Consider the following 12,253-nt stretch of genomic DNA (forward strand, 5'->3'; position numbering starts at 1 on the left):
CACAGTTCAGCCTTGCCCCCTTCTGTGCCCTCACACAGCTACCTGATGCCTTTCTGTGTCACATCTCCACTTTGCACGAAGGGCTGGGACAATCTGCCCCTCTGACGTGGTTCTGGTGCTTTTTGTAGGCTTGCCATGTTCAGCAAGGGCAGCTGTTCACCAAGAAGCAGAACTGGCTCTCTGGCTGTTTAGCTGAGCCACTGATCTCTTTTCTGGGTTGGTGAATGTGAGATGGCCATTTCTGGATTGATAACAAGCTGCTCCTTCCCCCCATACTGCATTCATGAGACTTTTTGGCTGTGCTGTGCTCTCAAGCATCAGAGAGGAATGTGCTTCCAGCTGTCTTTCAAGAATCTCATTAGGTTTTCCCAGTCAACTCTGTGAAGTTTCACATTGGTGCCCAAATACAATTGGTTTGTAACTATTTGGAGAATTTTTAACTTCTGAGCCTACATAACTCTGTGCTAGTCAAATGAACACAGAGATTATAAAATCAGTTTTCCAGGCACTTTCAAAGATGCTTTTTCTTATGCTAATAGAAAAATAAGAAAAGGTTTAAGTGGGCTGTGTTATTTTTCACAGAACAATCTTGAGCAAATTAAAATGTAAATTTTTATACAATCACTGCTTTTGGGTGACAAATCTTTTGCTTAAGTCTTTAGATGCATCCTGCCTCTGTTTGATTTTCACATTTGAAGGCTTCAGAAGAACTTGCCTGATCAGTTCTGTGATCTCTTTTCTTATTTCTTATGCTGACTTATCCAATTTCTGCAAGAGTTTTTAGCTTGCTAAGCCAACAGTGAACTGATCCAGTAGAAAGAACAAATAATTCTCATGTGTTGGGTGAGTGAACTGAATAAAAGGAGGGCAAGAGCCATGGCTGGACTGCTCAGGTATGGGGAATTAGGTGCTCTGAATTGTCCATTATCACCTCCAGGGATGCACAGCTCTCAGGACCAGGCCTGGGCCCTGCTTTGGGAGCAGGGGTTCCACTCTCACCAACACTGCCCACACCTCAGTAAAACCTTCATAACCTCAGAGGGACACATACCTAAAGACCCCAGAAGTGAGGCCTAAGGACATGAAAAGGACAAAATATGGAAAACAATCTCAACTCTTCAGTTTGCTTCATGTCAGTCTACAACTGCTAAACAAAAACCATGTAAATAAAAAATAAACCAACTGAAAGTGGATGTTAAAATTTTCTTCAATCTGACATGCTGTTCTCAAAATTCAAACCCCCACGACTACAGGAACTGAAACAACACATCTGACTAGAGACACTCTAAATATCTGGTCAGAGATACATCAATACTGAGTAACCTAGACAAAAAATTAACATTCATCCAGGAAATTAGTGGTTGACTTATGTCCTGAAGCATTTTGAAGGTTATCCAAACTACTGCAGCTGTTCTGTTAGCATGTCCTTCATCTGCATTAAGAACCATGCTCTGGACCTGGAAAAAGTGTTCAGCAATGCATGGATGCACAGCAAAGATTTAAAACTGGATCTTTTATGTATATTGTCTCTGAATATTAAACACTTGAACCTTCTAAGACAAATGCCCAAAGCAATATTTCATTCATATTAAATGCTGTAATAATGAGGGGAATGTCATATGATTTATCAAGTACATAAAGCATTGTAGTGTTTATAAATAGTATTTAACAATGATGAATAGATTTTTTTATAAATATATAGATGTTTCTCCATGTGTATGCACTTTAGACAACTCTATGTAAGATAATTATATAAATTACATAGCTATAATGGACAATTAGGAACCCAATTATACCCCAACATATCATTATACTATTATATAGTACTAATTTACTGCCCTCTAATACATATTTACTGCTACTGGTTTCCAGACTTTTGGTCTTGGAATACCTTAAAAATCTGCAATTTTTTAAGTTACCAGGAAAAAACCCAAGTATTTCTTTCTCTCCTCAACTCAAATTTGGAATTTTGCACCCAAACCTCAAATACTGCCAGAGGCCCAGAAACTAAATTCTCACTGTCACTGCAGTAACAGGTTAAAATTGCAGTACTGTGTGCCCTTGCAGTGCTGCCAAGAGGCAGCTTTATCTCACTTGAAATTGAGATTTAAGGCTTTGAGTGAGACACAAATCACCTGCCCAGCCATCTAACTCACTGGACTTCAGCATCATGACTTTTAAAATGCAGCTTTGATCATTTTATACATATTTTCTCTAGGATTGGAATCACAGTGTGCAAAGGTCTCTGGTCTTACCAGTCAAAAGGATAAAACTCCTGAGAAAAGTTTTCTATGCTGTTAGTATTTCTAATAACATTTTGCATTGTCCCATGCATAAAATATTAAGTATTCCAGAAAATAATATCTTCCAAAATAGTTGTCTCAGGACTCCTGGAAAAGCCTGAAGAGCTCAGCAACATCTTAGACAATTTTGATAATGGCTCACCCCAAACTTAGACTATCAAATCTTTGTAGGACACCATTGCATGGCCCTTTTTACTAAAAGAGAGTGTTGTACTGGAGTATTAGACAAATGTGCTGAAAAATGTTTTGTGAACTATGGCTCAGGTGATGGCAGCTGCTACAATCTGCACTCAGTTCACCTCTACAAGGAAAATTACAACACAAATTGCATGACAGCATTAAGAAAAATTCCAAGATTGGTTCTATATGCAGAATCTACCTTAAAATACATCCACAGTGAATGTTCCTTCCTCTTATAGTGTAATAGAAGGATCAAATTCCTTCAATGTTCAATGAGAAGTCTAATTTCTAGCCATAGTTGCATGGAAATAACTTCTGTAAACAGTGTGCACTGCAAAGGTTTTAGAAGAAATACCTACAGGCATCCACTAAGAAAAATCAGTTTGGAGAAATTCAGGATACACATAAAATTATCAAAGTCTTTTAATACTCTATCAGTGAAACCATCAAACTCTTGCTTAGATGAACACACCTAGTGATTGTCAAAGCAAAAAGTCCTTATGTGCCACAAAAACAGGATTTCCCCTCAGCTATTTTGGCTTAACTAAGGCTTTCAGACAAAAACAGTAAAAGAAAACAATTCTATAATTTAAAAAAAAAAAATAAAAAAATCAACTACACAATGGAAAAAACCAGCAACATTTTGGAGAGGCAAGAGAAAAGGAAACAAGAAGAATGAGAGGAGAGGGTGATTAAAGCAAAATATAGCTCCCAAGAACATATGCTTAAAAATTCTCCCAATATTTCCTCTAAAACGCAGGTTCCTTGGAGGTACAAAAATTTTAAGGGACCAGATGCCAATTCACTACTCAGACTGAGAACTTTGGATACCTAGTCCTATTCCCTGAATTGAACAAAAGCCATTTGGGTAGACTGAGATTTAATTATACCCAGGGTAGGCAGATTCCCCCACTTATCAAGGGTCTGCCTGGTGCTGGAGAGCTGTCTCATCTCACTGTAATTGTTATTACAGTCCTAAAGCTCAAACTCATCCACATTCCTTTTTTTCTTTTCCCACTGCAACACTCAATCATCTTTCACATCCTATTCACCCCTGCCTTCCAGGAAACATAGCAGCAGTCTGGCCTGGAGGGCTGTCCCATGGCCCAGCAAGTGAGTTCCACTCAGCAACACCTCCCTGTGTAATATTCTAAAGGTTCTGATGTTTTTAGCTTCTCATTCTTGTGATTTTTTATTTTTTTTTCTGAGCTTCAAACACACATTCTTGCTGCAAATATTTCTCCTCATATTACAGAATGCTGTGATCCAGAAGTCACGCTGAATTTCTGACACAGCAAGTTGGCACCAGACAAGTGATTTCACTGCAGGATCACTCAGCAAAAAAAGCAAGGCCACAGGAAGAAAATGAACTCCCACTTCCAGCATAACTACCCTAAAATATGAACCCAAAAATGTCTTATATTTTGCAAGACTGTATATTTTTTTAATCAAAATTTACACCTGTCATGATGATATCAGCATATGTGAAATGGTTCCAAGGGACATGCACATAAGTAATAGAGATTTTCTCCTGGTCCCTTTGAAATAAAATTGAGAAAAACAATGCTCTGAATCACAATGTTATAAGCAAGTACATGCAGAATTTTGACTCCTTTGATCTAGGTTTCCTGTTTAGCTCTTGTCCACCTCTTCCAGGGTAAGAGTTGACTCAACTTTTTAAGAGCTGAACAGGAAAATATTTTCATGTACGAAGAACATTTTCTAGCCCAAACTAGATAAAAAGTCCAAACTTCAGCAGCAACAAAATTGCAAATTAAAGTTTCAAAGATTTCAACAAAAATTAGCCTAAGTATGTTGTCGATCAATTTTGATTTCAGTATTACTTTTTTAGTTACTAAAAATTAAAAGATATTTCCAGGCAGTTAATAATTCTGAACAACAGCAAATACTAACACCGATAATTTGGATGTAAATAGGGAATGAAAAATTTTCAGCTGAAATATTTTCTAAAAGCTGTTATTTTTCACAGGTTGTTCCTGTTTTAAAAAACAGCCAAAATGTAAGTCAGAAGTAATGCCAGAGAGCTCCACATTAAATAAGAGTGGCTGTAGTGGATGAACCCAAGGCCCTTCTAGTTCAACCCCCAGCAGTGGTAGCCAAAAGCAGGGGCATGTTCAGCATAAAGCACTTCTTCCCCCACATCATCAACCATTTGCAGTTCACAGATCTCCTGAGCAGGCAGTGCTGTCTCTGTGTTCACTGATCCTCACTGGATTCCTCTTAGACACTTCCATTTTCCAACTAACCTGATATAAATGCTTCATTCCCACAACACACCCAGTGAGGAATTCCACAGATTAACTACATGTCTTGAGGAGAACCATTTAATTATCTTTTCTTATCAACATATTTTGTTAGCAAATAATAATCCCTGTATGTTTCTCCCAGTACCAGATGTGATACTCCCCTCACTCCCTGTTTCCTCCACACCATTCGTGATTTTAGACCTCTACACCACATCACTCTTAGTTGTCTTGTCTCCTGGCTGAAGAAAACTAATCTTCTTAGCTTCACATTTGTAATTATTCATTTGCCCCTTCCTCTATGTGAAAACAAACAAACAAATATATTTCACCCAGGCAGTTTGTGACTATTTCTTCTTTTTGCTTTTTATATTACGGAAATGGAAATGTAGGCGCCAAATTAAGCATCTGAATACCTCGGCAGAAACCCTGGCCAAAAAAATTTAATCATGTATTTATTTGAAAGGAAGCATTGTCATGGAGGGTGAAAGTATTGTTTCCAAGATTTACCTACTTTTAAATTTTACTTGAAACTACGAAAATTTTCATTAGGTAACAAATGAAGGAGAGATAATTATTTGTTAACATTAATTTATAGTAACAATTTAACATCTATGTTATTCTACTTCAAAGCCTTCCTGGAAAGACACGTTGTAATTATTTTTCCAGCATTTTGCTTAAAAAAATTTCAGATTAGGTCAGATTAAACCACCGGGGCACTAATTTCAATTTAGCAACTCTGCATTACACAAATAGGATTTAAATGCTCATATTTAGAAGGATTTTACTTTAGATGAGAGAACTAAGAGGCTGGTGTGTGTTACCCATAAATAACACGAGCTGTTCCTCAGTTGTGTGGCTCCTCCTGCACGCCAAGATGGCGAAGGGCCCTGAGGGGAAGCCGAGCGAGGGGCCCTGAGGGCACTTGTTCTGTTCAGCCTGGAGGAGACTGAGGGGAGACCTCACTGCAGTTACAACTTCCTCGGGAGGGGAAGAGCAGGGGCAGGCACTGATCTCTGCTCTGTGGGGACCAGGGACAGGACCCCAGGGAATGGCCTGAAGTTGTGTCGGGGGAGGTTTAGGTTGGATCTCAGGAAAAGGTTCTTCCCCCAGAGGGTGGTCGGGCACTGCCCAGGCTCCCCAGGGCAGTGGGCACAGCCCCAAGGCTGCCAGAGCTCCAGGAGCATTGGGATGATCCTGTGGGGCACAGGGTGTGACTCTTGGGGATGGGCCTGTGCAGGGCTCCATAATCCTTGTGGGTCCCTTCCAACTCAGCATATCCTGTGGTTCTGCAGTCAGATAACAAAATAGTAAAGTTTCGAGAATCAGCATTCTTCCGTGAAAGTTTTCACCTGATATAAAAAGACAAAAGGAACAGCCAACAGTGTGGAGGGTGGGTGTTATTTCTTTGCCTTCTGTTCTAACCATCACTTCAATACTTGATTCTAAATAAAGGAGATGAGAAAAAGAAGTTTTGGAATTTCACTTTGTAAAGGAGGGTTTTATGTGGAATAGAAAGATTAAGAGAGTATGGCATAAGAATAAAAAAGGTGATTCTTCTGAGAATTTTGAAGCAACCCAGTGTTCAAAATCAATGACAGTAAAACAAACTTAGGAAGAGAAGGAATAAAAATACATACTCCAATGCATATAAATAATAAATACATAAATCAGAGGAAGCAAAAGGATAACCTACTATTTTTTTCTCTTAAAGAACACATTACACTACCTTTTACTTCTCCTTCTTTTGAAGCCACTAAAGAGAAATTCCTTATTTGATTCATAAGTGACTTGAGATATATCTCTGAATAGTTGAGGCACACGACAGCAAGTGGAAACGAAAACATGATATTTAATCTGTTTTGCCACCTTTTTCAAGGTTTTCTAGCAAGAGTTACTGAAACAGTTTCGATGTCTCCATCACCTGACCAAGTGCATTCAAGAGAAGAAATTTCAAATAAACAGCAGCACAAGATACATAAGTAGAGAATTCAAAATTAGTTGACATCTTCTATCAAATTCTTTGATATAAGCAACTTCTGAGAGTAGGGTGCATGCCTTTATGCTTTACACCACCAAGCAAATTGTACTAAACAATGATCTGTACCAAATACTTTGAATATATTTTACAATTCTTGCATATGCTATGAATTCAATACTGTTTTTTTTTTCCCAAATGACTTTGCCTTTGGGAAGCATTCTAATTTTAAAAAGGAGAGGGAGAAATATCAGCTAGGTCTAAACTCCTTATTAACATGTTAACAATTCTTTTAAAATCATGATTCTGCTATTGTTGATCAAGACAGTACATTCTCGTTCTCCAATTTCATGCACCCAGAAATTAACTCTGAATAGCAGTAACCAGAAAATGATAGGGATCTGGGTCTCTGCTGACAGTACTAACAAGGCAGCTGATAATCACATCTGCAAACAAATTTCCCCATTCCTCAACCCTTCCACAAATAGCCCAGGTAAACAAAGAACACAGACCTGGAATAGCAGAGCAGAACAATCTTCCCTTTATTCAGCTGTGGGATAAGTTTTTACAGATTTTCTCAGATCACTGTGCATCAAAACATGAGAGCAGTGCCTGATTATAAGGAATTCGTGAAAGATCAGCAGCATTCAGACAGCAGAAAACAGAGATTTACCAGTATTAATCATGTTTCAATAAAGAATTAGATATTTGACTTTTGGTAGATATTGAATGGGTCTGATTTTCAAAGAAAACAAAAAAGTATCCTCTGCACTTTAATGGTAAAGAACCACAGGCAGACAGAATGACCCCTGATAACTGTAGAGCTGATTTTTGACCAGGCACACACACACACCTTCCACTGACCGTCTCATTGCCTCCCTGATGAAACCAGGGCACCAGCCCCAGTGAATTCTTAAATTGGCCTCTTTCTAAACACATCTCTCTTCCCATTTCAAGACTCACTAATGCCACCTGTTAGCAGATTATCTGGATGGTTTGAAAGCCGTGCAACACACAGAGAAGTCAGTCAGTATGAGTGGTGTAATTTTATATGCTCTCCTCTTGGATTTTTCAACAGACTGGAAATATGTTATCAGAGGGCTAACAATGGTTGGGTAATCACCCTTTGTGGCTGTTTGGGTACAAACTACACTTGTGCTGAGTTTGTTGACTTACCTTTGGCATGTCTGCATGCATATTAGACAAGAGAAACAAGAAATGACAACTCAGAAAACTATGATACTTTTCAGACAGAGAATCTAACGCTGAGAAAAGTAGCACCTACTCAATGTTCATTTAAGCTTAAACCAAAAGGGAAGCTTTTTTTCAAAATGTCTCTTTCTGAACAGACCTAATAATGTTTAATCCAATTGTCAGTTTTTTTCTTGCTTGCTATTTTTTAATTCATTCTTTGGTGAGTGATCCCTACTTTTCAATGGCAAGGTGAGCAAGTTAAGGAGCGTGAAAATACAATGAAACTTTTAGAAGTAGGATGGGCATTACCTAAAGAAATAAACATTAATAATGTGAACAATAATGAAATGCTAATAGTGAGAAACAATAATTGAACTCTTATCTTGCACCCTTCAATGCACATTGAATTCTGGTGGCTACTAGACCTACTACCAGGTATGTAGGCGTGTCACCTTATTTTATTTATTGTTTTTAAATCCCAAATAAAAATATTTTTATTTTGTTCAACTGGGAATCTCTCTTCTTTTTCCTTTTCAGTAAGGAAACATGATTCTGTCAGGTCAAATCTAAAAGTGCTTTGGTTTGTCTGCCAAAACTAACCCTAAAACATTTTGGAAGAAACTGCTCTGTGGCAGTGAAGTGGTTTTACAAACCCAGCCATCAGTCTTTACTGCACCTCACAGAAACATCCTTAACATGAAGTAAGGAAAGGTAAAGGGCTGAATCTCCTCCAGGGTGTCAAGAATTCACAATAACATTTCTTGCTCGTGGTTACTGTGCTGCTCTGGGTGAAGGTAATTTATGGGAGCACATGGATCAGCGTGGCCACACTGCACTGCCTTTGCTGAAAGAATTCATCAAAGGATGATCTTCAGAGAAAAATTAAATGAAGTCAGCCCTGGGTAAGGGCTAATTTTCCAAAGATAAACTCTTTGGAGTTTCAGATAGATCTCAGCACACTTTGCTGCAATTACCATGAAAAAATTCTTTGGCAGTTTAATTTTTGTAGACTGACCTATGAAACTTTGCAGTTCTCTTCAGTCACGTCACTGAGTCACTGGTATGACATTTTCAGCAAGAGTCTGTTGTAAAGCCAAGTTTATCCAACGCTGTTTCCTTCTTCATATCATTACAACCCTTAACAGACTGAAGCAGTTCCTTGTCCATTGACACGACAGGTTCTGTTGGAACTTCTGACAGCCAGGAAGTAGTTTGAGCAGTATTTTTAATACCCTCTCTCAGATTCACCAGCAAGCCCACAGCTCAGCCATTAAAGCACTTTCCCAGCCAGTGTATAAAGAAAACAGCTGTTTATTAGACTTGCTTTCTGTAGCGTGTACAAACAGTACAGAGAGCAACAAAGTGCCTTTGCAGTGCACAAACACTGAGGAGCAAAAAGAAAACGAACACAAGGCATTAAACAAAGAAAGGATGTGTACAATGGAACAGGCATAAGCTATTTATTTTTTGTTTGTTTTTCTTTTTATGCTAAAAATAGAACACAATGCTTATCTTCGTGTAGAGACTACTCACCAAAACCTGAATAAACCGGAGGTCAAGAATATCAACATCATTAAAACTCTTTCCAATTTTCAGTTCTTTATCTAGATTCACTTTTTCCTGATATTACTTACTTCAGAAACTAAGCCCTCTCCCAAGGAAAAAAAAAAAAAGACCCATCAGAAATTCTCTTAAGTGGACATTTTAAGAGAGAAATGAACAGACTTAGTCCTGGCCATCTATCACAGTTAAAAGTGTCCTGAAAGAAAAATGTGAGACATTGAAGCTAAGAATTTGGTCAACCAAACCTTCAATAACTTTGAAGCTTTTTAAATTCCAGCTCTTGTAAAAGGCTGAACAAATTTCTACAATAATGTTTCCAAGCTATGAAACATCACATTGCCTGGAGTTACTTGGAAGGTACAACAATTAGCAACAAATAGAAAATAGTGCACATCCAGTGCAGGTCAGTTCAGGAGTTTTCTTTCTAGAATTGCCATTCACTTAAACAAATTAAATGTGCTGTTCTATCATGTCTTATCATTACACTGAAATTAAACCTTGAAAGAAGTTTGTAACAAGACTGACATGTGGTAAAAATAGTCTGACCTTAACCCAGCGTGGTTTCACATTAGGGTTCTTTGTACTGCACATCACAAGATGCTACTACTGCAAAAATATAAACAGGGGAGTTTCCCATCATGAAATATGTTTGCAGGGTAAAGGCTCCTCTGTGAATGTATCACAAGTTCTTTGTAAATTACAAAAATCTTATCAAGACAACATATCATAGAACTTCAGGATAGATTTGCAGATACAACCCAGAAATTAGTGTGCTAAGGCTTTAGGTATGTTCTGAAAACATCTATAGATGTAAGAGTTGTGATGTACCAAAAAAAATAGGAACTGTGCTGACTTAGAAGACAAAATACAATACTTCTAACATTACTGTTATATTAAAGAACTTTTATTCAAGAAAAAATAAGAACTAAAATTTAACTAAATTGAGTTCTGTCCCACCACAGATAATTTTAACTTCTCTGTTAATAAAATATTTCATTTTTACCCCCAAGAATATTTTGCTGGGTCTAATTACAACAAAAGCCTCTTGCCTGACCATTTTAGTGGTGCTGGTGAGCAGCTGTTGCCTCTGGAATTGGTAGCACCGAACTTGGTAACGAGAGCTCTGTTCACTGTTCTGGATGGGGTTAGCAATTGCCTTCACTAACTGGCACTGACATCCTCTCTTCCTACCAAAACCATCTCCCTTAATGCACACTGGAATTATACTTTTCAAGTCCCAGTGACTCATGGTCAGTTTTGTTATTGATTACTACAGTCAAGTTGTTTTACCCTTGTGTCACTTCCAATTTATGAGCCCCATTTAAAGAGAAATTCCAATCAACTCTATGACCTTGTACTTCATAGGAGATTTTTACCTGTTTCCCTTGCTGTATGTTCAAGGTGTCATCCAGCTCCTCATGTTTAATGGTTTGGTCTCCTCAGCATCAGTACTATGACCATGTTTTGTCAGTCTTGTACCTTTCCTGTCTGCTTCTTTAATGAAAATATTACAGTAATATTAGCCAAAATACTCTCCCCAAGGAACCCCATTAGTAAATTCTCTTCATTTTGAATGTTTCCTTTCCAATGCTGGGAACTGTAACCTCTCTTTTGTCTAGTTCATCACACCTTGCCTTCTCTTCTATTAATCCCCATTTTTTCTAGCTTTAGTAATAATTTATTATATAGATTTTTTTCCAGCTAAATCAATAATCTGAAGTCTCATTAGAAAGGTTTGTATGTCACAAGGTGTTTTCTGTAAGCTTCTGCTTAATTTTGCTCAATTTTTCAGCAATTACTCTACATTCATGTTTTTCCATCTAAGCTCACAAGGTTCATAAGAACACAGTTCACCCTGTCCCCACTTTCTTACTTGATAGACATTTCTGAAAATGCCATCCTACATGTACCAAGCTACTTTACCTAGAAACAAACCCCAAAAATAAGTATAACTAGAACAAGAACACTTCATCTTGCCTTTTCAGAGAAAAAGAATGATTTATGATGTGATCTAATAGTTTTAAACAGTCACCTAAGTCTCTAAGCAGAGTTATAACCCTGAATTAAATGGTTATTTCAGTGTAATGATGCTTGCTCAGCAATTAGTAGCAAATGCAGATCAGTAGAAATGCTCTGCAGAGCGTTAAGAGCCCATGGATGTGCTTGTCTGTGCACACACTGACATGGTGAAGTCTCAGCACCTGTCCTGTGCTTTTACAATCCTTATCCATTCTGTAAAGGCCTGTAGCAATCAGATCATTATTTCCTGTGTAATTGCTGTTGTTCAAATAGAGGGGCTCACAGGCACATATAGACCACCTATAGATCTCTCAAAAAAGAGATCACTTTTTTGACCCAAAATGTACAGCTTAGCCCACCTGGAGTAGGCAACAACTATACACAGCTAGAGTTCTAATCTTATACACAGCCAGAGTTCTAATCTTACTGCTTTTCTCTGTCTTACAAACTGTGTTGTACTGGTAACTTCTTCAGGTTTTAGATTCCTTCCTATTATGACTGTTGTTACAAATTTCATTTCAGAGGCACTGGAATCACAGAGTGAACACACCAGAACGAAGAAACATCAGAAAAACTCAGAAACCAGATTTCGACTCTATACTGATACAACTGAAGGCGACTGCCAGCTTTTTTTAAATCAGCTGGAGACTCTTGAGAAATGCAGTTTCAATTCCTCTCTCCCTCTGGTGATGATAGTCCACGGCTGGTCGGTATGAACTCACATTTTGATTTCATTCAAACTACATTTGATT

At 38.0% G+C, this 12,253-nt stretch overlaps 1 protein-coding gene across 1 annotated transcript in view; it reads left to right on the forward strand.

Moving 5' to 3' along the window:
• Positions 1-12,253, forward strand: part of LIPC (lipase C, hepatic type) — a 52,059-nt gene that overhangs the window by 23,860 nt on the left and 15,946 nt on the right. The window contains exon 2 of the mRNA XM_018069821.2: positions 12,024-12,211. Coding sequence (XP_017925310.1) covers positions 12,024-12,211 — 188 coding nt within the window. The remainder of the gene's footprint in view (positions 1-12,023; positions 12,212-12,253) is intronic.

Source organism: Manacus vitellinus, unplaced genomic scaffold, assembly GCF_001715985.3.
Source record: "Manacus vitellinus isolate BGI_N305 unplaced genomic scaffold, ASM171598v3 scaffold_16_pilon, whole genome shotgun sequence".
In the NCBI taxonomy this organism is placed as follows: domain Eukaryota; kingdom Metazoa; phylum Chordata; class Aves; order Passeriformes; family Pipridae; genus Manacus; species Manacus vitellinus.